At 38.4% G+C, this 27,709-nt stretch overlaps 2 protein-coding genes across 4 annotated transcripts; one reads left to right on the top strand and one right to left on the bottom strand.

Moving 5' to 3' along the window:
* Positions 1 to 323: 323 nt before the first annotated feature.
* e2f4 (E2F transcription factor 4) lies at positions 324 to 8,105 on the bottom strand. The gene is made up of 10 exons (XM_077210682.1): positions 7,619 to 8,105; positions 6,454 to 6,563; positions 5,365 to 5,526; positions 4,749 to 4,792; positions 4,576 to 4,640; positions 4,042 to 4,342; positions 3,306 to 3,455; positions 2,481 to 2,525; positions 2,293 to 2,337; positions 324 to 1,975 (listed from the first exon to the last, which is right to left on the bottom strand). Exons 1-10 carry the CDS (start codon positions 7,772 to 7,774, stop codon positions 1,860 to 1,862), a joined length of 1,194 nt encoding a protein of 397 aa, XP_077066797.1. The 5' UTR covers positions 7,775 to 8,105; the 3' UTR covers positions 324 to 1,859.
* On the top strand, positions 6,957 to 24,177 carry LOC143720820 (cytochrome P450 2F2-like). Of its 3 annotated transcripts, none has more exons than XM_077210672.1 (10): positions 6,957 to 7,302; positions 20,663 to 20,764; positions 20,926 to 21,088; positions 21,267 to 21,419; positions 21,502 to 21,662; positions 21,920 to 22,093; positions 23,134 to 23,272; positions 23,344 to 23,531; positions 23,602 to 23,743; positions 23,831 to 24,177. In XM_077210672.1, the coding sequence occupies exons 3-10, from the start codon at positions 21,061 to 21,063 to the stop codon at positions 24,022 to 24,024; spliced, it is 1,179 nt and encodes a 392-aa protein (XP_077066787.1). In that variant the 5' UTR covers positions 6,957 to 7,302; positions 20,663 to 20,764; positions 20,926 to 21,060; the 3' UTR covers positions 24,025 to 24,177. The 3 variants fall into 3 exon arrangements, with proteins under 3 accessions (XP_077066787.1, XP_077066788.1, XP_077066786.1); XM_077210673.1 differs by lacking the exon at positions 6,957 to 7,302 and adding an exon at positions 16,236 to 16,406; XM_077210671.1 differs by lacking the exon at positions 6,957 to 7,302 and having other exon boundaries at positions 20,436 to 20,764.
* The last annotated feature ends 3,532 nt before the right edge of the window (positions 24,178 to 27,709 follow it).

The following is a 27,709-nucleotide window of genomic DNA, read 5'->3' as shown; positions in this document are numbered from 1 at the left end:
CAATAAAAAAATACATTTTAATATTACTACAATACCCCCCCCCCCCCCCCCCCCTGTGGTGTATAGTGGTGCCTTTATCAGCGCAAAATGGAAATACCTTTGGATCGATCCTTGAGGGATTCACGAATTCAAACTATGTAACCAACCCAACTTTTTAACCGCTACACTACAATAGGCCTATTCAAGTGAAACTTTAACAGAAATGCCTGGATCTGCAGGATATGACTCAAGCACCTAGAAGCAGTATGACAGACTCATAAGGAATTAAGTGAAGGAAAAAAGGGGAGGCAAATACCAGAAAATCCGACAAATTAAAGAGCATCACAAATACAAAAGGGTATTTTATTTCATGGGGATGACAATTCCAGTATAGAACAAGGATTCCGGTATTTTGCAATGACACAGTGAGGATTTGAAAACTGCTCAAATTCCCTGAATATTGTAAAATTGACTCGCCCAACCCATTCAATGCATAGGGCTGGAAGTTACCTGCGTGATAAACTGTTTTAAAGTGCAATGTGGAGATAGAGGACACGTGCGCACTATTTATCTACTGAAAAACAGATCAGTTGGAAATCTATCGATACAAAAATAAATGGTAAATGCTTACCGTGTACAAGCATAAAAATATTATTTAGCAGGTAGGAACATTAAGAAAACAAGATTTTTTTTTTGTATTGGGCCAACCATTAGTACCAACACAGTGAGGAACCCACATAAAGACATTTTGTTTGGACAGCGCTCATAACACAGCATGTTGATACTCCATTTGTCATATTGTGACTTTCTCTATACTTCCCTCATCCTTCTTAAGACAGTTATTCTCATATACATAATAAAGACATCACTTGCTTTCAAAAGTATCTATACACATATATAAACGGGTTAAGAACAAATGGACTGTATGGACTGAAAACACAAGAGGGACAGTTTTAAAATACAAAAATAGCAATTGCCATCTAATTTAACATTTGTACAGGCCTTTATGCGTGACCATTTCACAGCAGTCATTTCGTTAAACAAGTTTAAATTCATATGCCAACACTGTAGCTAGCCATATTGTGAGTCAGACACAAAGTATTAACAATACACACCTGAAATAGACAAAGTAGGAATGGTTCATCCAACACTTTATGTTCCTTCACTTTTTCTGAGGATCTAGGCAATGATAAATATATTTTGCTTTGTAGCAACAAACTGTAAAGATTCCACACAATATAGGCTTCCCCACTACAATCGCTGCCTCTTCAGTTAGTAGTGTAACTTAATAACTTCCACATTGTTTCTGATAGCTGGTATTTCCTGTAAGATGAGAACTGGTTGAATCGCTTCAAACTTTATGCATTCTTCAAAAGCATAATTATGGAACCAATACACTTTTTCATGAATAATCTGTATACTTAGTTGCATCCAGATCAGTAAATGCACTGTGATAAAACGAGAGGGAGAAAACGTGCCATTTTAGAACAGAAAGACCATTTAAAAAGACACATCCAGCTGGTATCATTGAGCCATTGATGGTGAATCTAGTCTATTATCGGATAAACATGTGGCTTTACAAAAGTAGTATAAAAACAACAGCCTTATGAGGAGTTTTGAACTAATTGATTAACAAAAACGGTTTCCATGGATGTCTGATGTCTTCATCAGATCGGAGCAGTTGAATTTCGAGGGGAAAGTTTGTTTGGGGTTGGAGTAAATATACACATATAAAAAAAGCTTTATATACAAACAGAAACAGCTTATCATACATATGGATCTGACACAGAGCCACGCTTTCTTTCTTCCTCCTTTGAAAAGGGTTAAAAAAAAGAAAGTTCTTTAAGTACACTACTCTCGTTGTACGGTGTGTTTGGAGGTCAAAGGTTGGCAATGGGAACATCAAAAAGGTCACAAAGGCCCTCCGTCTCATCCAGGTTATAGATGTAGTCATGGTCACCCGGAGGAGGGGATAGACGGAGGAGCGGAGAGAAAACTATGAGAGAGAAAGACAGAAGAAAAGTGATACTGTGGCCATCTTGGTGTAACCATATGAAGCAGTGTCTAAATTTAGCCCTTTTTATTTGTCATCACACCAATCATGATATCACTGAGTCTATTTATGGTAGCATCTAAAACAGGATATAATTTCAATTGATGGTCAAATTTAAATTAGTTTTATTGATTATATAAACATGATATAATACATAGTTCATGTGACATTTGATTTGTTATGTATACAAACATTCAAACTTCCATTTCATGTTTAGTAATAGACTAGGTACAGGTGGGCTGACTCATGATCGGCTTTACCTTCTGATGACATCAGCTCCTCAAGCAAATCTGTACTCATTATTTCTGTATGGAGGAAAGAGGAAACATGTAAAATATGAAACGGTTCTTCCTTGTGCTACTTCACTGGTTCAGTCAAGCAGATTAGCAGTAGAATGTGATAAATGTCAACGAGCAGCAAATCTCAAGCGTGTTAAACAGGTCCTCACCTTTAGGGTCAAACATTTCTGAAAGTTCTTTGGGGAAGTCCAGTACTGGAAAAAAAAGAGGAACAACAGAGTCACAATTGTTAAAGAAGCCAATTTGATAGCAAATGAGCCAGATTCAAACTCACACCTCCCAATATGAACTGCCAAATTTCAGATTTGTTCCAAATATTTTCTAATTTTGTCAGCTATTTTGGAATTTAGTCTTAGTCCGGTGTCAAATGTACTTTTTATTTTATCATATGTAGTCAACCTTGTCTTGTTTTTGTTTTGTCAAATTTAAGTCGACTAACCCCTGGTTTCACAGACGAGGCTTAAGCTACTCCCAGACAAAAATGTATGTTTGAGCTGTTTTAACTAAAATCAACTTGCACTGACATATGTTAAATATGTCAGCTCCATTGTTTTGTCTCAAGATGAACACCAGTAATGTTTTGTTCTAAGGCACCTTTATAAAAGCTACTTAAATGCCCTAATTAAACTAAAGCCTAATCCTGGCTTTTAATCTGGTTTTAGTCTATGAAAACTCACATTTTTGTCATGCTGCATAATGGTTAAATTGATCATCACAATTATTTTGCTCAAAATTATAATCACAATGTTGGTTGCTATTTGAGAAATTTATGTTTACATTTCATCAGAATTATTGCACTTATAAGCACAAATCAAGACAATGTCAACTCATACATATGGTTTATTTTATCTCATCTAGTTTCCTAATTTAGTCTACTTATATAAATGACCACTCTCTACACTATGAAAATGGGTAAAACAAGAAACTTATCAAATTAAAACGATGATTTCATTTTCAAATGCATGGGCACTTACGATCGGAAGGGTCTGTTTTGATTGGTTCAAAAAGTGTTGATGAATCAGGAAGTGAAGAGCTGTCCAATGAAGCAGATGACTGCAGCTGCTGGGTGTCCGCTGAGGACGCCGGATTAACTGTTGTATCAGAAGAGGTGGTGCTTGAAATGTCTACAAACCCATTGGGGAAAAAAGATATATTTAGTAATAGTACATTATAATAAAAAAGCATTAGAAATTATATATTAGGGATGCACAATATATCTGCCACCATATTGGTATCGGACGATATATGTTCATTTGTTATCACAATGTTATCATTATAGACGCAATAAGTAAATTAGGCCGATAGATAACGTATCATTTCCTTTAGCTGAGACACTTCAGATGCACACTGTTCGCCATGATGGTTTTGAATTGCTTAAAATGATTTCAATCATATTTCATCTCATATAGGACGTGTTTGGTTAATTTAATCAAAAGCGTTAGTAAAGCGCATCATATTTGCCTTCAGAGCATCTAGCTCAAACAGAATTGCACATTAATAACTATAATTGGGTCTATCATATACATAACATCATTGTAATAAAACGTTTGAATTCTTTGGGTTTAGTTACCGTGTTTCAGCACACAAATACAAGCCTTCACTACCAATTAGTAAAAAATGAAAATCATAGTACATTATAATAAAAGGAAAAAAACAAGTGTTTTCTGACATTATTTCATTAATGACAAATTTTCATAAATTTCATCCAACCTGTGGCTGCCCTAGCAGCAGAGACGGTGGTTGTGCTGGCAGGTATGGTGGTGGTGGAGGCGGTAGGACTCTGGCAGGTGGAGGCGGGTGATGGCGTACTGTTGGCTGCTGGTTTGGTGGGTGCGACAGCAGCAGAGGTAGTTGAAGCAGGGGTGGACAGGCTCTGAAGCATGTCATCTGGCGGGGGCACGGGCAGCACCACAGGAGATGAACTACAGGGATCCTTATTCACCAGGAGGACCTCGATGGGTCCTGCAGAGCTCTTCAGGTGAATCTGGTACTTCTTTTGTCCATTGACATGCTACAAAAAAAGTGAGTGTATTTAGCTTCTGGATTGTTTAGGAGTTTTTCTTAAGAAGCATAAATTATATGAAAGAGTCATAACAATAATAAAACAGTGATAAAAAGTATTACTATATGGATTTTTGGGTACCATGGTGATGTGTGTGCATATATAATTAACTAAATGAATTACTCAAACAGATATTTATCAGATATCCAATGGATTTTAATGGAAATACAAGCAGCACTTACAGATTCAGGCACAGGGACCTCCAACTGTGTTCCTGATGGAGCTCTGATTGCTAGAAGAGTGTCACCTAGTGGCAGACAAACATATATAGAGTTAAATTATATACTTTATGACTAATATTTGTTGTCCCAGTGACACTGCTGCCTTTGTTGGGTGTCTGATGGGAAAAACCAACCTTTGAAGCAATTGCAGAGGTCTTGATGTGTTACATATGCCAGAGTGAGTCAAGTTAAGGACAAACAGATGCTGAATTCAGAACCACATCCTACTCTTACTTCTAAAATAGTAAAAGTAGTATACTAGTATGCGGTTCTCAGAAAATTGGAAACACTTTAAGAGTTTCAAAGTCATCATCTGATTGAATTTTACAGGATTTCTAGGTGTCGTGGTCCACCTGGAAACAAAACCCGCCGTGACGCCAAACTCCCTTGTGGAAGAAAACTGCCGTGTTTACAACTGTGATGCTGAGCGACTAGGGATCAACTAAACGCAGGATTTTTTTAAAGTATGTGAAGTTCGCGGCATATACTCTTTAAATATGTCCCAAGAGATTTACTCGCCAGTCTGGTCTATTGTAGTGACAGCGACATTACATTTTCACGGCTCTAAACATGGCGCTGAACAAAGCGAACCATGATTGGTTGCTTTACATGTCAGTTAGACACGTAGTCTACACGAGACTACGGCAAAAACAACCTTTCAAATAAAAACTTCACTTTGAGGATCCATTTTAGGTATCATAAGAGCACGTAAAGCAAAAACAGTGGACAAAGGTGCAGCTAGAAGGATATGGGCTATTTATTGAGTCGTCTGTCACATTCTTGATGCTCTGCTGAACCCAAACTCTCTGCTGGTCCAGTTCATGTTCTCTCCTGTCAAGATCCTCCAATTCCAACTTGAGATCTATCAGCTTGTCTGCAATTTCACGCGTGTTGCAACCTGGACCAACACCCCTTCAAATGAACGAAAATAGAAACAGACATTTAGATCAAGTGAATTAGTTGACACTTGAACAGACAACTCTCTAAAACATAAATAGCCACAGCCTAATCATTTAGACAGTTGTCTCAGAAGAGCAATTAGCAGTATTTTCATGTTTAGGTTGGATTATTTCTTAAAATAAACTTTATATTTTGAACATTGGCACTTGCTAAGCATTGTTTCAAATAATTATAATAATAATAACAATATATACTGTTCAAATGTTGGGGTCTGTAAGAATTATTTATTGTTTTTAGAAGAAGTCTCTTATGCTTAGCATGATTGGATGTATTTGATCAAAAATAAAACTAATATTGTAAAATATTAAAATTCAAAATTACTTTTCCATCTCAATTTATTTTAAACGTAATTAATTTCTTTGATCATAATTACTCCAATCTTCAGTCACATGATCTTTCAGAAATCATTCTAATATGTGTATTTGCTGCTCAAGAAACATTTGAAAAAAGTTAGGCTGCTTAATATTTTTGTACTTTTAAAATACTTGAACAGAAATTTGCAAAGAACTGGATTTATTTGAAATAGAAATATTTTGTAAATGTCTTTTCACTGTCACTTTTGACCATTGAATACATCCTTGCTTAATAAAACTGAATTTCATTGATAAAGAAACTTGAATTAAAAGCATTGGACCTCTTATCTTCTTATATGTACTCTTGCTTAATAGCAAATATTTGCATAATTAACATTAAGATTACATCCTTCTAATTAGATTCACAAGGAAAAGATGCCTGGCGTCATTAGTGGCCCACTAAAATCTTTAATGTGTTGATGCAAAACACTAATAATGCACCGACCGAGACCATCAAAATAAGGAACAATGAGTATATATGTCAACATAAAAAGGACACCAGAAAGCATCCACAGAATTGCCTTACTTCCACTGGATGCTGTTTTTTGATTTCTTCTCAATGAGTCCAATGCCTTCCAAAACATTGGTGATATCATAGATACGCCTTTTCTGCCTTACAGCCAAAGTATCTGCAGCCTAAATTACATTCACACAAAAGAAACCAAACCAGATTATGGATTCTTCTCATCACATGCAACTGGACTAACTACACACAAAAAAACAAGTGTTTTGCACATTGCAAATGCATCGCATGCAAAGCCTTTTAAAGAGCAGTTCACTGAAAAATAAACTTATTTACTCATTTATGACTTCTGTGGGAAATGTATTAGGTAGAATGCGAGACTGACAGCATCGGTCACCATTCACTTGAATTGCATCTTTATTCCATGCAATGAAAATAAATGGTGACTGAGGCTGTCACAGCCTAACACCTCATTTTGTGTTCCATGGGTTTGGAACAAAATGAGGGTGAATAAATGACAGAACTTTCATTTTTCTTTGAACTGTGCCTTTAAGACGAATCGAAACAGACAAAAACAGCTCAGAAAAGTTGACAAGCAAGCAAGTTCCAGGAGGACCTGTTAATTTCTAAACGACGTCAATACTTTGAATACACAATCAAAGATCATTAAAATGACCAAACTAGTATTTTAATACGTTTTAAGACGTGTAATATCGTGTTTAAACCCCAATGGAAGCAAAGAAACGGATCGCCTGGTCGCACAGGCCTAAACTATCCCAAACTCCAGAGCACGTGCTTGTTTTGAAGGCTTTTGTTTGAGTTTTCAGTCCGGGTGGGATCAGCTTCTTAACCACAAGAAAACTCCGGGATACAACAACAAACACAACAGGAGCGGGTTTGCTTTGCAGACAAGTTAGTGACATTACATTTGCAACCTGTTAGCTGGCTCGCCTGGTTTAGTGGATGGACTTATTTATTTAACCTGAGCTGTCGGCTAGTTGAGAGAGGGGTTGTACATGCACGCGACCACCTCCTCCCTTACCAAAGAAACTTTTTAATCAACTTTTCTGCTATGTTATACGACCTGGAGTGCATCTGTTTGCATGCAAACAATAAAAACGATGCATTTTCAGCAGGCGCTGTCCGTCTCGCGCATTGCGCGAGCGATAGTGAAAACATATTGCTGATGACGGTGATAGTGATGATGATGAGCTCGTCTCGTGCTTACAGCTTTCAAATCCAGCACACCGTCCTTCGCTTCCTGCAGCAGAGTCACAAATTTAGTCGTGAGCAGCCCGAGACTTTTCTCGTGGCGACTGGGGGTCTGCGGCTGCAGCGAATCTCCCATCGCTCCTAGTTCGTTTCTTCCGGTTTCTAAATCCATCAAGTTGCTTTTAAAGTATTAATAAATCCCCACAGTTCTGCTTGCGGTCGGTTTATGTTTGTATAGTGAACGCTTTCTGTTGTTATATCGCTGACAGCACCGCTTCTGCCGCCCAAACGCTCGCTTCCCGTCACCGGCCGGTGATTCCTATAGCATGGACGGGGAAGTTCACCTCGAAAGGAGAGAGTTAAGCCCCCGTTCAGGGTCCGGTCCGATTCAGGACACAGGTAACCCGAACCCAGATGGCCTAACAAGAACAGGCGCTCTCACAAGCACCAGAGCTGAGCTGCTTGAATGACTGAAGCCGTTGATGGCGCGGTGCATCATGGGATGACCTGCTAAAAATGGGAAGGCTCTGTGGAACGGCCTGTAGAGGGCGATAAGAACCATAGACATCATATAGATAGACGCCCTATCGACCGCTACTGCCTATTGGCGCGGACGAGCCGTGGGGCCGCCATCTTAAACCGGTCACCCGCTCCGCTCAGTGTAATCTGTTTGGCAGGTGCAATGAGCTGCCAGCGCATTTAATTAATCATATCTCACTGAATACCGAACTGATTTTCACGCGGGTTTTTTTTGCTGCAAAGGTCATACACGTAGCTACGATACAGGACACATTGAATATTTTGTTCACAAAATACAACTAGTACGGTAATGTTAAATGTTAAATCTTACTTGTGTAAAGTAATCCCCGAGTGATGGTCCGCCGATTTGAGCAGGAATATACTGCACAGTGCTCTGAAATCTACTGCTGCTATGCAACGCAAATAGGAGTATGACCTGCTTAATATGGCGGCCGCATTTCTTGCGCCACAGCGGCCAATAGGGCATCTAGTCTCTATATGATATCTATGATAAGAACGGCACATTAATCTTTGGGGTTCTGTGCTGAACTTTAAAAATGCAATGTGATTGAATAACCATTGAATGTTTTTAATTTTATCATTATGCATTTGTTAACTTTTTAAGTCTTTCTGACTAGCAGCATATATATAGATAGATTGATAGATAGATAGACATTTTGTAAGCTTTATAATAGCTGAACACACGCAGAACATTTCTGGCACTATGTGCTAATTGCCACTTTTTGCATTATTCAGCCTGAGGGTGGCGCTCTAATGTTGATTGACAGGCTTTACACACGACACATAGAATTCCATCTTAGAATTGGAGTATTGCATAGACAGTAAAGGAGTATTGCCGTAATGTAGTAGGCTATTTATTGCTTCCGAACGTTGTTTTAAAATATTACAAGTTGGGGGGGGATTCCAGTGAGGAAAAGAAAGTCATGTCTAGGCTATTCTCAGAACAAATATAAAACAAAAACAACAGAACTAGGCTACTCTATAAGGGCTAATCACATGAACCCGTTTAAACTAAAGGATTTATACTTTCATTAACTCTGGTGACCGGAACATTTTTGTTTTGAATTTCTAAAAATCGCAGGTATGGGAATGGTCATCGGAATGGTACGAAACCTTGTGACTTTTATGGCATTTGGAATGTAATCAACAAAAAATAAGGGGATGATTCGAGCAGGAAGTGGTCTTAAAAAATGACCAACCATAGGAAATGAATGGGAAATTGAGAAATCTACAATCTACAAATCGGCCACGATGCAGAAAAAAGTGCTCAGCCATGATGGGGTGAAACTAAAACATCAAGAGTGAAAAACAGACTCCCCACCCACACCTACACCCACACAATTTTAAACACAAATGAACTGGTAGGGCTATTAGCCAGCATAATTGATTCAGAAGACTGAAGAGGTTGAAATGAGATCAGATCCAGATGGATTAAGCTGTGATAAAGGACTCCTGTTTATTTTTGTTAAAATGTTATTGAATTAGAATACTTAAAATCAAAATGAAAAAACTGTTCAGCACTAGGGGTGGTTAATCTGTCGGATTTCCCGATTCGATTATATTACGATTATTGAAGTCCCGATTCGATTACAGTCAATTTTCGATTATTAACGATTCTCGATTAGCGATTATTGATTTTCCATTTCACAACAGTAAACGAAAATACACTACAAAGTGATTGCAGTATTAAAAAAAGTCAGCTGCTGAATTACTTAACTCTTTTATTGAGTAACAACAACTCTAAGCACTTTCTGTGTCGTGTAGTTATAACTTAAGAATTATTTGTATGTAGCTTATGTTCTGTAGAACACAGAAATGAATACATCACATTGTGTTGTGACTCATTAAGTTGAACTAAACAATAACAAATAAATGAAAGGCTTATTTCCTTTAGAAGTAGATCAGAACCAACATGCTGTAGAAATTGGACAATTTTCTTCTAGAAAGACAAGGTGTTGTTCAGGTGGAGGAAGACTGTAGGTTGCAGTCGAAACATATCAAGGTAAAGAAAAGGTTTTCTCTCCACCTGAACACCTTTCTAGAAGAAAATTGTCCAATTTAATCATTAAGAAGACAAAATGAAAATTTTTGAACAACTTACTGTAACTTCAGTAACACCTATAGGCCTGTCATGATAACAAATCTTGCTGGGCAATACATTTTCCAAGAAATTATTGCGATAAACGATAATATTGATAATAAAGTCGTTCTGAGACCATTTTCTTCTAAAATAATGATAATGGCATAATAATGAAGGTACACCTTTTCAAAGATCAATAAACTTTTATTTCTAAAGACTATTTAAATGAACAAAACAACCAAAAACAATAAAAGCAATGGACTCTGTCTCTGTTAACAAAAAATGCACTTACCAATGTGTGATTTCTGTTCACACTGAGAATCATATCATGTACTGTGTGAGCATGCGTCTCAGATGAGTATGTGCGCTAGTTTGTGTGTGTGTGTGTGTGTGTGTGTGTGTGTGTGTGTGCTCGCGTCTCATATGAGTATGTGCACGGAGAGTTTGTGTGTGTTCCGTCTCATTGAGTTTGTGCGTGAGTTTGTGTCTCCGTCTCATTGAGTTTGTGCGCGAGTTAGTTTGTGTGTGTGTGTGCTCGCGTCATGTGCGTGGACCGTTTATGTGCGCGCGCGCGTCTCATATGAGTGTGTGCGCGCTTGTCTCATAAGTGCGTGGAGAGTTTGTGTGTGCCACGCGTGTCTCATATGAGTAGGCTATGTGCGTGGAGAGTTTGTATGTGCGCGCATCTCGTGTGTGTAGAGTTTGCGTGTATGTGCGTGAGCGACTTTAGGTGTGTCGTTGTGCATTTCATATGTATTTGTTTGAGCATTCAGCAGTAGGCTATACATGTATGTTTGACTACTTAATATATGTGTATGCAAGTGTTTCATATATGTGTGCGTGAATCAAGTTTGATATAAGCCCTAAAAGGCGCCTCATATGAGGGTAAGAGAGCGCGCGCGAGAAAGAGAGGAACGAGCGAGAGGTAGTGCTTGCGCTACTGCGCTCTGCAATCAAATACGATTGTAAATAGGCTCAAACAGGCTTTTACACACCTGCTCTAACTCGCTCTGGCTGGTTACACCATAGACAGGTCGTTACACGCGCTTGCTAACTGGAAGGAACTGGGCGCGTTCGTGACGTTCAACTTCCGGTATACATTTTTTACAAAATAAAATAATGCAATTTTTTTTAAAAATAAATAAAAAATCGATTTTTGAAGATTTAATAATCGATTCATACTCGTCCATAACATATTCGCGATTAATCAATAATTGATTTTTTTCACCACCCCTATTCAGCACCACACCTGAACAGACTTTACAGGTGAAAACACTTTTCAGACTGGATGGAGGTAACGTTAGCCAGCTTTATATCTGAGGATATCGCAGAATCAGGTGTTGTGCCGAATTTCGACCCCCTGCCAAATTATTACGCCCCTCGTTGAAGTCAGTACCTGATTGCCTAATCCTAAACCCACCCCTAATCCTAACCCCTCCCCCACAACTAATCCTAAACCTACCAATGCTAGGGGGGTATAATTTGGCGGGGGTCAAAATTCGGCACAACACCGGACAATGATTGGATACAGAATGATGCAATTAAAATGTATCCAACGGATTTACGGTGAAGAGGGAAACAGTAAGGTTGTTAAGTGTTCTCGACCCAGATGGCGTTGCCTATCGACGAGCAGGTATGTTAGGCCTACCACAATCCTGGTGGTAATTTACCGACGTTGACTCGTAGGCTACGTTAAAGGGTTAGTTCACCCAAATATGAAAATGATGTCATTATGACTCACCCTTATGTCGCTCCAAGCCCGTAAGACCTCCGTTCATCTTTGGAACACAGTTTAAGATATTTTAGATTTAGTCCGAGAGCTTTCTGTCCCTCCATTGAAAATGTATGTACGGTATACGGTCCTTGTCCAGAAAGGAAATAAAGACATCATCAAAGTAGTCCATGTGACATCAGTGGGTTAGTTAGAATGTTTTGAAGCATCAAAAATACATTTCGGTCCAAAAATAACAAAAACTACGACTTTATTCAGCATTGTATTGTCTTCCGGTTCTGTTGTGGATCCGTGTTCAGTGACGCTGCTGACATAAGATGCTGCTGACGTGTGTCTGGTGCGCCCGAGCTTCGTTTACAGTCTGAGGGAGACGCACGCTGGAAACAAAACAATCTTCGCAAACATGTCTAAGGATTTCCACACAGAGGACGACTTGCATTTTTTTGCCCAGCCATATTTATTTGAACCCGAATACACGGACGCACCAGATAAACCAGAGTCACTGCGGACTCGTGAACGCGGATCCACAACAGAACCGGAAGACAATACAATGCTGAATAAAGTTGTAGTTTTTGTTATTTTTGGACCAAAATGTATTTTCGATGCTTCAAAACATTCTAACTAACCCACTGATGTCACATGGACTACTTTGAAGATGTCTTTATTTCCTTTCTGGACAAAGAGAATATACCGTACATACATTTTCAATGGAGGGACAGAAAGCTCTCGGACTAAATTTAAAATATCTTAAACTGTGTTCTGAAGATGAACGGAGGTCTTACGGGCTTGGGACAACATGAGGGTGAGTCATTAATGACATCATTTTCATTTTTGGGTGAACTAACCCTTTAAGCTTAAACCGTACGGCCTCTGCATTAAAGTTGCAATGTGTAAAAATTGAGTATCTATTAACAGAAATGCAATATGAAATCCATAACTATGTGTTCAGTGGTGTATAAAGAACTTACTTAATAAACCGTAATGTTTTTATTACCTTAGAATGAGGCATTTATATCTACATAGGCGCGGGAATCCCCTTCTATGAAGGTCGACATATTGTGACGTCATGTTTCTACCGTAGCCGACAGCGCACAAACAGCGTTACAGAGCGCGTTTCGTCACTACCTTGAAAGAGAAACCGCAAAAAAATAGAAGCTAGCCATAAACACCGTGAGTAGTGACTTTTCCCTTGTCAGTGGTGTAAAATATGTAGTTGGATTGTTTCATGTAACTTAATTCTCATCCCTCGCTGTGTTATGGCTTTGCTATGTGGGCATAAATGTGCTGGTTACATTCGTGAGACAGCTGATTAGTACTCTTGTCATTGACCGTAAAACAGTTACAGGAATCACCAACCCGTCGATCTTGGAAGCATTTTAAGTCGATCGAGTTTCCAAAATCAGAGAAAAAAAGCCTATTGTGCATAGTAAATGGTGTCTAGGGGATGCGGAGGCGCGGGCGCTGTTACAATCACGTTATTTTTGCCGCACGCACCTTTGGGCTCATGCGGACGCGTCCATTATAAACAAGGCTTAACGCTTTAACCAGCTCAGCCACAGTAACAGGTCATATTAGCCAGCTAAACTTTTACTACCGTGTTAGAAAAAATATATATTTGCATAGTTTCATGTGGTTCTTCTCCCTCGCTGTATTATGGGTTTGCTATGTGGGGAGAAATGTGCTGGTTACGTTCGTGAGACAATCAACTAATTACTATTATTATATTACGTATTAAGACCCTTGATCCTCACCTTACTATGGCTTTGTAAACTTTATCCATGATGTGGTTTATAATGGACTGTGGTACAGAAACTTGGTCTACTCTGGCTATTCTCTGCCGTCTCAGACGACGATGTTTGTCCCGTTTTAGCCACCGTAGCTTTTTCGAAAGGGAGGGGTTAGCGCTGGGCTGAACCCTTAGTGTAAACTCGCAACCGAACCGCTAGATGTCGCTAAAAGTCACACACTGCACCTTTAATGGATGTGTTGATAGATTCTCTCGTAATATGTGGTTGAAAGTGTATTTCACCAATAATGACCCGAGGTCATTGCAACATATATTTTATTGAGACAGTATGAATGGAGATGGTTGTCCAAGAAGAATCCGTGGCGATCGTGGGACTGAAAACGTTGCTATGGAGCAGATGCAGATCTTTCTTCGAGATGCTACTGATGAATTAACTTTTCACCGAAGTTTCTTATACGGTTCAAGCAATCATAATCAAAGAATCGAAAGCTTTTGGAGCATACTACGGAAAGAGAATATTCATTTTTGGATGAAACTTTCTCAGGCTATAAAAGAAGACCACTTCGATGGGGACTTCCTTGACAAATCAATCTTTCAGTTTTGCTTTACAACACTTGTACAGGTAAGAAATCATATCTATCTATCTGTCTGTCTATCCATATTTATTTGCTAATAGCTCAAATACTAGCAAGACTATATAGGACTAGCAATGACTAGCAAGACTAATAGGCCTATAATGTAATACAGAGAGGACACGCAACTTAATAGAATACATATATTTTATATATTTACATTTATTCATGCTTTTATCCAAAGCGACTTACAATTGCTATATATGTCAGAGATCGCACGCCTCTGGAGCAACTAGGGGTTAAGTGTTTGCTCAGGGACAGATTGGTGTCTCACAGTGGATTCGAACCCGGGTCTCTCACACCAAATGTATGTCTTATCCACTGTTCCATTACCACCCTATATATATATATATATATATGAAAGGGATAATCCACGGCATGCATTAAAGGATTTTATTAAAATTTTCATTAAAATCCTTTAATGCATGGCTAGCCGTTGATTGTCCCGCTTATACCACGGTTATTTGCCAAGTTAAAAATAAGTTAAAGCTGTAACTGATGTTCACAGTGTACTTTTTTAACAGACGTGTAAAAATGACGGTTATTTTCTTAAGTTACTGCTCGTTAGTTGTAGCACTCCGTCCGCTTTAAATAAAGTAGAGCCATTGGATTGCTTTTATTTGAATGAATTATCACATTTATTTAAATTCATTATTAAAAGAGAGAGACAAAGAACTGAAAGAGTCCCAATTGCCAAGGTAGTTGAGCCCCATCGGCTCCCTGGTGAACCACATTTCGGTGCTCTCGAGTTTGCACAGAGGGATGCGTCTCGGATGCAAATAGAACGCTCCGGCATTTTCTGGACACTTTGACAGATATTTTTTTAAAGCTGTCCACAGGACAAAGTGGGTCGCCGGGGCTCGCAAACAAAAATCCTCGTAAATTTCCCCTATCCGATGCGGTGGGATCCTTGTGGGTTTTTGTCTCTGGGTTATGCGCCAGGGTTAGGTAGCCCACTCTTTCCCATTCTCGTCTTGCCGGAGAATGAAAGACTCTTTTGATAGGTTACGGGTTCCTTCTCTTCCCCTCCGTGCAAAACACAGCTGTATGTCAAACCAAACTTGTCTAACAAGTCCTTTGGGTGTGAAAGGGGAGAGTGCAGGTGCATTTCTAATTTTCTCCAAGTCAGACTCAGTAATACGCGGATGATGAACGCTGGTGTCTTTTCCATTTTTCCTGTAGAGCTTTAAAACTGATTTAAAGATGGCATTGCTTGACTTGAAGTCTTTATCACTTATAATGTTGTATTTTGTAATGTGACGGTTTATAGGCTACCTGCTCTGAGACGCATCAAACTGCAACACTGTATCGTCCATCCAGCGGTAGACTGAACAGAGGCATGAAACTCCCGCAATGTCTCATTTAAAAGAGAAGCAGAGTAGGTCTCGAAATCACAATTTTTCTGTCTTTGGCGCAAAAAGTCACTGAAAGTGTTAACTCCCCATTTAGTTGTCTTTTTCGTGTTGACCTCATCTTTGTCGTCTTCGATCTTATCTAGCTCTGTCGGTGTTAATTCTTTGTGCCGCTTTTAGACATTCAACGTCTTCTCCAAGTCTTCTATTTCGTCTTGTGCCTCGGCCCATTTCTCAAAATGGCCATATTCACCATACAAATTAAACGATTAACGATATGCAAAAATCATCCATTTAGCCTACCTAAATAAACGTTTGCAAGTGTAACTGTGTTACTATGGTTACCAATGATTATAGTAGCGGATTAATTTCGAACTGTAATCAAACTGACTGGAACAACCTGTGCATTAAACGGTTTTACTGCACACCTTCTAGCCAATCAGAATCGAGTATTTAAACAGCCCGTGGTATATATATATATATTAAAAGCTGTCATTTTTTAATGAGATGTTGATGGAGGATTTTATGTGCCTTTGTCATTTAAGGATGAACTTGACAAATGTGTGCAGATGTGGAATGCGCACAGAATCCGAGGCGTCCATCCATAATGTATATGGCTCCTCATCTTTATGGATAAGACGACTATCTTTTCCAGTGCAATTCTTTTGATGTTCAGAACTGCCAGGAGGAGTGTCACACGTGACATTAGACGGGATTTGATGTAATACACACACACACACACACACACACACACACACACACCCCTAACTGTGACAAGCCGGTTTTTGTGTTAGGGGCACTTCTTATGAAGGAAAAGGGATTAACTGCTCATCTGGACCCATACCTTAACTCTGTTACTACTTAAAAACATTCTACAACATTCAATATGAATCGTTATGTAAACAACATGTACAGTGTTAACGTCCAAAGTCTCAACAGCACAAGAGTTTTATGCACTGCTCAACTTGAGTATGAACCTATTTTTCTTCAGAATTCTACATTCAATGTTTACATTAATTTAAATCAACATAAACTAGGAATGTTAACAAAATGTTACATAACTAAAACGTAAACACAATAGATACAATGTATTTGCACAGGTACCACATGCAAAGTCTCAAATAGTGTGAAAAGAGAGTTCTGTGCTTTCGTATGTTTTCAAGTATGAGCATGCTTTTTCTTCAAAATTCTGCATTCATGGGCATTGAGGTTGTGAGTGTGGACTGATAGTAATTATGTTCTGAGTTTATGAAATGTCCAGCAATACAATGTCCATGACCCAAATGTTACTATCCAGAACAGAATTAAATTCAGCACGGAACTGTGGGAAATTGTCATATGAGTCAGAGAGTTCTAGGACCATCCCACAGGTATGTCCAATCGGCCTTCTGGTGTCTGGACGGTGAACTGTACATGAATAGCCTCAGAAACCACTAAATTGGAACCAGTACAGAATCTCAGAAATTTGCAGAATTTGTCTTGGTCAGTTTCCCTGATGTACCTTTTCAGGTGGTTGGCAACCTCTGCTTGATTTTTTGACATTTGTACTGGGAACTTAAACAGCTCAGTTGCCTTTTTTGGTGTAGGCTTCAGGTCTTTGTATAGCTGTTGAATTTCTTCTTGACTAAGAGTGATCTGGCCTTTTGTGACCTCCCTCCAACAGTCAATAACAAACACTGGTTTCTGTCTGAGTTCCTTGTGTGCAATTTCGTTAACAATTCCTGGTAGAAAGAACACCGTGACCCTCCTCCTGCATTCATAAGTGTTCATGATGTCGAGAAGGTCATTCATGTCAACAGAGGAAAAGTCATTGAGCGCTTGATTGAGAACATCTCGTTCCTGGCAGCTCACAAAATTAAGAAATGCTGCCTTTAGGTCTGTATATACTAGCCTGGTTAAAACCAGACCCTTCTCAGTCGTAACTGAGTTAAGGTTCATTGACAGCTCACATCCAAAGGGGCGTCAACCAACGTACGTCGCTCAAATGCCTCTGGGCGCAATTGGATAGACCTTAAAACCAATCAGATCGATCGTCATCTTGTAAAACCCGCCTCAGCGTTTGTGATTGGTGACTCGATTTGTAAAGATTGGAAATTAGCTTGAATGGGCTCTTAGCCAGACTAACTTGCAGAGCAAATCTAAATTTGCTGGAAGTTCGTCTGGGTTTTCCCAGGCTATGTATATACAGCCCCAAACATCATTTCCTCAAGAAATGGAGCAAGCTTAAAGGGTTAGTTCACCCAAAAATGAAAATTAAGTCATTAATTACTCACCCCCATGCTGTACCAACCCCGTAAGACCTTCGTTCATCTTCGGAACACAAATGAAGATATTTTTGATTAAATCTGAGAGGTGGATCACTGCTACATAGGCTGCCAGAGGGAATGAAACTTGACGGCCCAGAAAGTCATTAAAGAACATGTTTAAATAATCCATGTGCCTACAGTGGCTCAACTATAAGTTTATCAAGCGACGAGACTACTTTTTTCCCGAAAAAAAAAACATAATAACGACTTTATTCGACTATTCCTTTTCATTCCTTGTGGGCCTGAGACGAGAGTTCAAGAGATTTCCACGACGCATGCGCGAGAACTGAACAAGAAGTATTAGAAGAAGAACGTCCTCTTCTCAGTTCTCGCGCATGCGTCGTGGAAATCTCTTGAACTCTCGTCTCAGGCCCACAAGGAAAAAAAGGAATAGTCGAATAAAGTCGTTATTATGTTTTTTTTTTTCGGGAAAAAAGTATTCTCGTCGCTTGATAAACTTATAGTTGAGCCACTGTAGGCACATGGAATATTTAAACATTTTCTTTAATGACTTTCTGGGCCGTCAAGTTTCATTCCCTCTGGCAGCCTATGTAGCAGTGATCCACCTCTCAGATTTAATCAAAAATATCTTCATTTGTGTTCCGAAGATGAACGAAGGTCTTACGGGGTTGGTACAGCATGGGGGTGAGTAATTAATGACTTAATTTTCATTTTTGGGTGAACTAACCCTTTAATGGGCAGGTATTTACAATCTTTAAACCCTTTAAGAAGGATTCGCCCCACAGCTTTCCATTTGTCAGAGCTGAAGTCATGCCTGAGGAAAAACAGTTTTACAGATGTCCCGACAGTGCATTGTTAATTGAAATCAGACCACAAGCTACTGTACACATCGCGAAGGACACCCGGACCACTCCCTGCTTCCTCTTTTTTGTTAGGAAGTATACGTCTCACTGTCGAGGACTGGTTCACAATCATGTGGTCAGAAAATGCCTCTATCATATCACTGAAGCTATTTGAGTAGTTTATGGGTTACATTTTTGTTCGGCAAAGCATTAGGAGCTCTCTGTGGTGAGTTAAAAGGCTCATGGATCACTGTGTCACTAAGAGAATCTCCATCAATATGGTGTTGTGGACCAAATGTAATCTCGGGGTCACTGCTGATATTGAGCGCAATGCTTGTTAAGATAAACTGACAACTACGTTTTATATTTCAATTTTATCTCTTGTTTAGTGATGTTTACTGTACATAAAGGGCAATTAAGGTAGCCCACACGATTGCAGCATTAGTGCAATACGGTTTACCCGCAACGCCACCGTGTACCTTGTGCAACGCCATCAAACTACATTTACACAAATGTGTAAAGGTTGACTAAAAGAGCTATAGTATAGTTGGCTACTAAGCATACCTGATGGATGGTGCACGTTTTCGGCCCCCTGTTCAACTGATACACTGGCGGCTTGCGCAGGGCTGTAGTGTGTTTCACGTTACATCAATGAGGCCGCGTTTATAATTTTGACTTTAATCTCATAATATTTCGACTTTATTCTGGAAATATTTCGACTTTATTCTCGAAATATTTCGACTTTATTCTTTATTACTTAATAAAAAGTAAATCGGTAAAAATTACCGATTAAAGTCGATTAAAGTTAGTCGAAATATTTCGAGATTAAAGTCGAAATATTTCGAGATTAAAGTCGAAATATTTCGAGATTAAAGTCGAAATATTTCGAGATTAAAGTCGTCATAAAATCAAAAATTTAATCTCGAAATTGTAGAATTTTATTTTTTTACCAATATACTTTTATTTTTTTACGTAGCGGGTCAGGGCTTTTCCGTAGTACGGGGCTTCCATACTATATTAATCTGAAATACTGGATTCATTGTAAAAAAAAAAAAAATTTCAATAGCAAAAATTAACCATAAATATTGCATAAATATTAATAAGCACAATCAAATCCTCTCAAATTATAAAAGAAAACATATTATTGAACAAAAATATATTAAATTATTTTATTGGGTTGGAGGAATTTCATTTTCAGGTGTCCGGTCACTTATGACAGTGAAGATAACAAGTGCTACACCCAAACAGGGTTAGTTATTTATTAGGGCTATAGCACCAGAGGGTTAATTTGATGATACGCTACTCCACATAGGGAAAAAAAGACAGACTAACTAGTTAGCCTACTGACCTGATGCAAACACATAGCTGAAGCGAATTGATATCGACTTAGTCTAGACTCAAGAGCAAGGTTTACGTAAGGTAAGGCGACAAAAAAAATCTGCCCCAATGCCTCTAAAATAGAGCGCGCTGCAGTTCAATTTTTCATAATCATGTATCATAATACATGTACGGAAGCCACAGTCTTATATATATATATATATATATATATATATATATATATATATATATATATATATATATATATATATATATATTAGTTTTATGACTAGAACATGAACTCTTTTACTGTTACATTGTGCGGGGAAATAATTAAGCTCTGTCTTGGACTGGTTATTATATTAAGTTTTAGCCTTCAGTCAACATGCTCCATGGGAATGTTCAGTATTTGAAGTGGGAGGGCTCGGTGCGTTATTATCTGTGAGTTAAAATGTGAAACGTGAGCAGTTCACAGCTGGACATCAGTCAGCATGCTGGGTTTTCTGATACTGGTGTGGATCTGCATCTTCATACTGTTCCTCTTCATCCAGATCCCGAGGCCAAAGAACTTTCCTCCAGGACCTCGTCCTCTGCCATTATTTGGGAATTTGCTAGAGCTAAACATCACTAATCCTTTAAAGGATTTCGAGAGGGTACAGTATTACATTATTTGAACTCTTTTCTTACTCATTAGTTTTAAATATAAATAAATAAATACTTTAAGAATAACCATACAACTTTCAAGAGTTATCTGTTTAAAACATCTGGTAATGTATTGCATAATGTGTGATGTCTTGACGCTAAAACCTTTTAGCTGGCAGATCGCTATGGAAAAGTTTACAGTCTGTACTTTGGATCAAAACCTTGGATAGTTCTTAACGGTTTTGAGGCTTTGAAGGAAGCTCTTGTTACTAAGGCTGTGGACTTTGCAGGACGTCCTCAGGACCTCATGGTCAACCATATTACAAAGGGAAGCGGTAAATCTACTTCCAAATCAACCTTCACTCTAATACCTCTGTACAGACTATGGTTAATCAATATGTTTTTTCACTCAATCTTCTCTTTATACAGAGTCCACAGAGCAATTTTCAGCCTTATCTGATATTACACGTAGTACCATTGAGGCCTGTAAATAACAGTTACATATTATCGCAGGTGTAATTTTGTCTGACTATGGCTCCTCTTGGAAAGAACACAGACGCTTTGCTTTGATGACCCTGAGAAACTTTGGCCTGGGGAAGCAGTCAATGGAGGAGAGAATTCTGGGAGAGGTTTCACATGTTACTGCTAAATTGGAAAAAATAGTTGGTAATAATGTCATTAATCTTATTTTCGTTATCTCAAAACAAACTCACGCAAGAGCTTGACTTGACATTCAATGTACTTGCAGGAAACTCCTTTGACCCTCAGACTATGTTCCACAATGCTGCATCAAATATCATTTGCATTGTTCTGTTTGGATCCCGTTATGATTATGATGACAAATTCCTCAAGCTTTTCGTTCACCTATATACAGAGAATGCAAAGATTGCCAATGGACCATGGGCCATGGTGAGGTGTTTTGTCACTTAATCTTTTAAGTGTTTATATTCACTGCTAATAAAATACAAATACAGAGACGCCCAAAAGTATTAAACCAAATTTCACTTTATTGTTATTTATTTTTTATCGTTTAAATACTACTGACTCTATACTAAATACTAAATCTAATACTAAATCTACTGACCAACAAAGAAATTTTAAATAAAAATATTTTCTGTAGTTGTCCTTTGGAATCTTTATGAAGAATTTTCTCTATTTTATTGCAGATATACGATACATTTCCTATGCTGAGATTTCTGCCTCTACCCTTCAAGAAGGCCTTTGCAAATGCCAGCAAGGCCAGAGAATTGTCTACACAACTGGTCAATGAACACAAAAAGACAAGAGTCCCAGGAGAGCCAAGAGACTTCATTGACTGCTATATGGAAGAGCTTGATAAGGTGCTTGCACATCTGTAATGGTATTTTTTAGGAATGCACAATATATCAGTACCATATTGGTTATCGCCGATATTAGTGATTTTTTAAATGTATTAGTATTGATTGATATTGGATATTTAATTGTACATCATTTACTCTATTTTTACATTTACACTTTGCCATTATCTAATGATCACTTAGGCTACACCTACATTAATCTGGATACATTTGAAAACATCTGCGAAAACTACGCTTTTTGAAGACGCACTCCTAAGTGGATACATTTGAAAAGTTTTGGCATTATAGTGTGGACTCTGAAAACAGAGGTATTTGGACACGAGGATGCATGTTCAGTCAAGTGACGCATATTGTACCGATAAATGTTTATATTGGTATGTGCCTGCATTGTGCTATTCACTTTCACAATGTTGCTAAAGATACATATTCATATTACATTCCTGCCCAGATTAATTTACTCTTAATAGCTGTCCTGTTGAAAGATATGAGGGCAATTGCGTTTTAGAACATACTTGGAGTTGTGTATGAGTGTGACCTGAATGCACAAGTAAGTGTGAGATATTTTGGTAATAGTGATTGTACCAGAAGAATAACATGAGAAGTTTATTATGTCTGGTCTCTTGTTATCATCTCAGTGAGCTTTTATTATGTTTAACGCATGCTCAGTAAGATGATTTAAGCATCTTCCGAAATTTCAGTCTGGACGAGAAACCTTTAGAAAAACGGTTGAAAACGCTAGTGTAGATGGAGAGCGTTTTGAAACAAAAACGCAGTTTTTAAATATATCTGGATTATTGTAGGCAGCCTTAAAGTGAGGGGCCTTTTACACAACACCGTTTTCAACCAAAAACCGGAAAACTTTGTATGTGTTTTGGCCATTCTTTTACATGTCAACAGTGTTTTGTGGGCCTGAAAATGTTGTAAACTACAAAAACGTGAATTTGTGAAAACGGTGACTTTTAATGTTAGTGCATCCCTATTTTACCTGAATGAGAAAATTCTTTGTATTAATCTCTAATCAGTGGTTATTTTAATTTCACCAGAGAGGAAACGATGGTTCATCATTTACTGAAGCTCAACTTATCCTGTACATTCTGGATTTGCACTTTGCAGGGACTGATACCACATCAAACACGCTCCTCACTGCATTTCTCTACCTCATGACCCACCCAGAGATCCAAGGTTTGTGTTTTGGTTAATTAATACATTTTAATTAATTCAATCATTGCTTAAAATAGCTTTTATTTCACCAGCAAAATGTCAGCAAGAGATTGATGATGTTCTGGGTGGTAAAGATCACGCATCGTATGAGGACAGACATGATATGCCGTACACACAGGCTGTGATTCATGAAGTTCAGCGCGTCGCTAACACTGTACCGCTAAGTGTGTTTCACTGCACCACCAAAGACACTGAGCTGATGGGCTACAACATCCCAAAGGTGAGGAAACAATAGATAAAGAGAGTTTTAACCCTTTAAAATCATAACTTTGTTTCCTTTTCTTCTCTAGGGAACTTTTGTTATTCCTAACCTCACTTCTGTACTAAAAGAAGAAGGCCAGTGGAAGTTTCCTAATGAATTCAACCCATACAACTTCCTGAATGAGCAGGGCCAGTTTGAGAAGCCTGAGGCCTTTATGCCTTTTTCTGCAGGTAAAGGATTTAGAATCGGACACAGGTATAGTTTTGAGTTGTTTGAGTGCATTTTGTAAATCGTATACGCACATATATTGTGTACAGGTCCCCGTGTGTGTCTCGGTGAGGGTCTTGCACGTATGGAGCTGTTCCTGGTCATGGTCACTCTTTTGCGCCGTTTCCAGTTTGTGTGGCCCGATGATGCCGGGGAACCAGATTACACCCCAGTGTACGGGGTCACCCTCACCCCCAAACCCTATAGAATGCACATCAAGTGGAGACAGACAGTCAAATTATAATTTTTTCTGTTGCAAAAGATAATTTGATGTTATTATTTAAATAACAATATGTTTTATGACTGGTCATATACTACATATTATTTTAAAAAAAGGTCATAAAAAGAATCGCAATGCATCATTAAGACAGTCCTCAAATAAAAAACTGTTACAAAATAGTTGGCTCATCTTGTCTGAATGTTTGCCAGAATGGTTTTTATTTTGTTCACTTAATCATTTGTAGGGTTATAATCCTTGTTGAAATCTAAAAATGAAAAACTGGAACTCCAGTCTTTAGTGTCAAGTGATTCTTCAGAAATCATTCTAATATCCTAATTTGTTCTCAAGTCAGGTCAAGTCAAGTCAATTTGATTTATATAGCACTTTTTACAATGCAGATTGTTTTAAAGCAGCTTTACAGAGATAACAGGAAAATAATGTTGTAATAGTACAAAATTTGCCAAAAGCCAATGGCGACAAAGGCAACAGTGGCAAGGAACCAAAACTCCATCAGGTGACAGAATGGAGAAAAAAACCTTTGGTGAACCCAGGCTCAGTCAGAGGGCCAGTCCTCATTTGGCCAATGAACGAACAGTGTATGATTATGATTCAGGCATCATTATAGGTCAGAAGTCAGATGGGATCAGAACTTCCACAATATTTATCCAGTTCATTTGGTTGGGGTCGGAGTCATTACGCCGGTATGGAGACGAGTTTGTTGAGGTGTCCATGAGGCCTTCACAGGGTTGATGAGGCTGCCACTTCAGGGATGCGTTGTTGTCGTGTCCATGCGATGGTCCTTCATCAGATCTGGATATTGCCTGGATCCGGCGATTTGCGGTAAACCTCGGGATAAACCGAGTTTGACTAAAATTAGGGTAGACGCCATCCTTATGATGTACAAAGTACATCAGGATTTATGGGAAGTGTTCGGTTCCGGCTGATCTAAACTATGCAGCCTAACATTGAATTATAGAAGTCTACAATGTGTTATGTGGCAGTGGCTCAGTGGTTCATATAGGTTGTCTACAAACTGAAAGGTTGGTGGTTCGATCCCCGGTTCCACCTGACCAAGTGTCGAGGTGTCCATGAGAGCTGGATGACACCTTGAATGGCTGACACCACCGTTGGTGGGTGAATGTGAGGCAATATGTAAAGTGATTGGTGGCCATGGGTCTGTTAAAGCGCTATATAAATGCAGTCCATTTATGTGTATGCTAAGCCAAAGAGATGTGTTTTTAGTCTAGATCTGAACTGACAGACTTTGTCTGCTTCCCGGACCATGTTAGCAAGATTGTTCCAAAGTTTCGGTGCTAAATAGGAAAAGCATCTACCATCCGCCAGCAGTTGATTTAGATATTCTAGGTATTATCAACTGGCCAGCATTTTGAGATGCAATAGACATGAAGGACTATAATCCGTTAAGAGCTCGCTCAAGTACAGGGGAGCTAAACCATTTAGTGCTTTGCAAGTAATCAGCAATATTTTAAAATTTATACGATGTTTAAGAGGGAGCCAATGCAGTGTTGACAGAACGGGGCTAATATTCGTCATACTTCCTGGTTCTGGTAAGAACTCTAGCGGCTGCACTTTGGACCAACTGTAGTTTATGTATTAAACGTGCAGGGCAACCACCCAGTAGAGCATTATCTAGCGTTGATGTCAATCTAGCGTTGATGTCATTAACGCATGAACCAATTGTTCTGCATTTTTCATTGAGAGCATATTATGTAATTTAGATATATTTTTAAGATGAAAAAATGCAGTTTTACAGATACTAGACACATGACTTTCAAATAAAAGATTGGTATCAAAGAGCACCAGAGGTGTCAAGTCCAGGTTCAAAAAGTAAAATTCCTCCTTAGTATTTTGTTCCAATCACCTGGATTTGCTAATCCAGTTTTTCAGCCAGGACATAGAACTAATTAGTGAAATCAGCTGACTGAGTTATTGGGTGGAATAAACATATGGCAGGACTTTTACTTTCTGACCCCTGGAATTGAAACCTCTGAAGAGCACACCCAGGTTCCTAACCGACGACGAAGACTTGACAGAGCAGCTATCAAGTGTTAGACAGTATTCTAGGTTATTACGTGAGGAAGTTTTTTGTCCAATAATTAGAATCTCTGTTTTTTTCAGAATTAAGTAATAGGAAATTACTAGTCATCAAGTTTTTTATATCCGCTATGCATTCCGTAAATTTTGTGGATTGGTAAGTTTCGTCAGGGCGTGAAGAAATATAGAGCTGAGTATCATCAGCATAACAGTGACTAATGCCAAGCTTCCTAATGATATCTCCTAAGGGTAGCATGTACAGAGTGAACAGCAACGGTCCTAGTACTGAGCCCTGTGGTACACCATATTGAACTTGTGTTCGATAAGACATCTCTTCATTTACTGCTACAAACTGATAACGGTCAGATAAGTATGATTTAAACCATGCTAGTGCAATTCCACTAATGCCAACATAATTTTCGAGTCTATTTAAAAGAATGTTGTGGTCGATAGTGTTAAATGCAGCACTAAGATCGAGTAGCACTAATAGCGAGATACAACCACGATCGGATGATAAGAGCAAATCATTTGTGACTCTAATGAGAGCTGTCTCAGTACTATGATACGGTCTAAATCCTGATTGAAAATTCTCACAGATACCATTTCTTTCTAAAAAGGAACATAGTTGTGAAGATACTGCCTTTTCTAGTATCTTTGACAGAAAAGGTAGATTCGAGATTGGCGGTTTAATCATAGCCAACTTAAAAGTTTTTGGTACGTATCCTAATGTCAAAGATAAATTAATGATATTGAGAAGAGGATCTATGACCTCTGGAAGCATCTCTTTCAATAGTTTAGTGGGTATAGGGTCTAACATACATGTTGTCGATTTTGATGATTTAACGAGTTTATAAAATTCACACTCTCCTATAGCAATGAATGAATCGAATTTTTCGTCAGTGAGACTACACTGCACTGTCTGATGCGATACTGTAGTAGATGTTATAGTTATAATTTCCTCCCTGATATTATCAATATTGTAAGTAAAAAAGTTCATGAAGTCATTACTGCTGTGCTGCTTGGAAACATCTGAGCTTGAAGCTTTAATTTTCGTTAGTTTAGCCACGGTTTCAAATAATGCGTGTATCTAGTTCTGAAATCTTCTCCGTCAGCCTGACTATCTCCCTGTATTTATCACATGTAAATCCTATGCAGATGGAGAAGGCTATACTATACATGTTACATGAAGTGCAAGTGACAATAAGAGGAGAAGATGACATGACTCACCCTGTTTGTTGACTGATTCTACTTACCACAGCTTTGATGGATTTGTAAAAGGCGCGAGCATGCAAACTAAATAAATAAATAAATAAATAAAGGGCGCACGGATGGCACGATAACAGGCTAGTGAATTAGTAGCTTGTTGTGCTAGTAACGATTTAGATTGAAGCTAGCGATGTCAGGTTAATATGTGATGTTGAGTAAGTTGTATTTAGCAGTATAAACAACAGGGAATGGTAGTAAATAATGATTCAAAACAGAAAGATATACAAAGTTTCAGACACAAACCAATCAATGCTCGAGAAACATTTAAAGTTGAAAACTAGTTTGCAGTATCATATTTTTGTGGACACCATGATACATTTGTTCAGGATTCTTTGATGAATATAAAGTTCAAAAGAACAGCATTTATTTGAAATAGAAACCCTTTGTA

The sequence above is a fragment of the Siphateles boraxobius genome, unplaced genomic scaffold, assembly GCF_051911475.1.
Source record: "Siphateles boraxobius isolate OS27281-9 unplaced genomic scaffold, OSU_SipBor_1 65, whole genome shotgun sequence".
NCBI lineage: Eukaryota > Metazoa > Chordata > Actinopteri > Cypriniformes > Leuciscidae > Siphateles > Siphateles boraxobius.
Note: the sequence above shows the minus strand (reverse complement) of the source record. Positions and strands in the feature narration are given on the sequence as shown.

Excerpts from the sequence above, each read along its gene's own strand:
- e2f4 (XM_077210682.1), bottom strand. The coding sequence starts at position 7,774 with ATGGATTTAGAAACCGGAAGAAACGAACTAGGAGCGATGGGAGATTCG. Across the intron at positions 3,456-4,041 it reads TGCTGCTAGGGCAGCCACAG|ACATTTCAAGCACCACCTCT; the intron begins GTTGGATGAAAT and ends ATGGGTTTGTAG. Across the intron at positions 1,976-2,292 it reads GGAGCTGATGTCATCAGAAG|TTTTCTCTCCGCTCCTCCGT; the intron begins GTAAAGCCGATC and ends TCTCTCTCATAG.
- LOC143720820 (XM_077210671.1), top strand. The coding sequence starts at position 20,603 with ATGCTGGGTTTTCTGATACTGGTGTGGATCTGCATCTTCATACTGTTC. Across the intron at positions 20,765-20,925 it reads CTTTAAAGGATTTCGAGAGG|CTGGCAGATCGCTATGGAAA; the intron begins GTACAGTATTAC and ends AAAACCTTTTAG. Across the intron at positions 23,273-23,343 it reads GACCCACCCAGAGATCCAAG|CAAAATGTCAGCAAGAGATT; the intron begins GTTTGTGTTTTG and ends TTATTTCACCAG.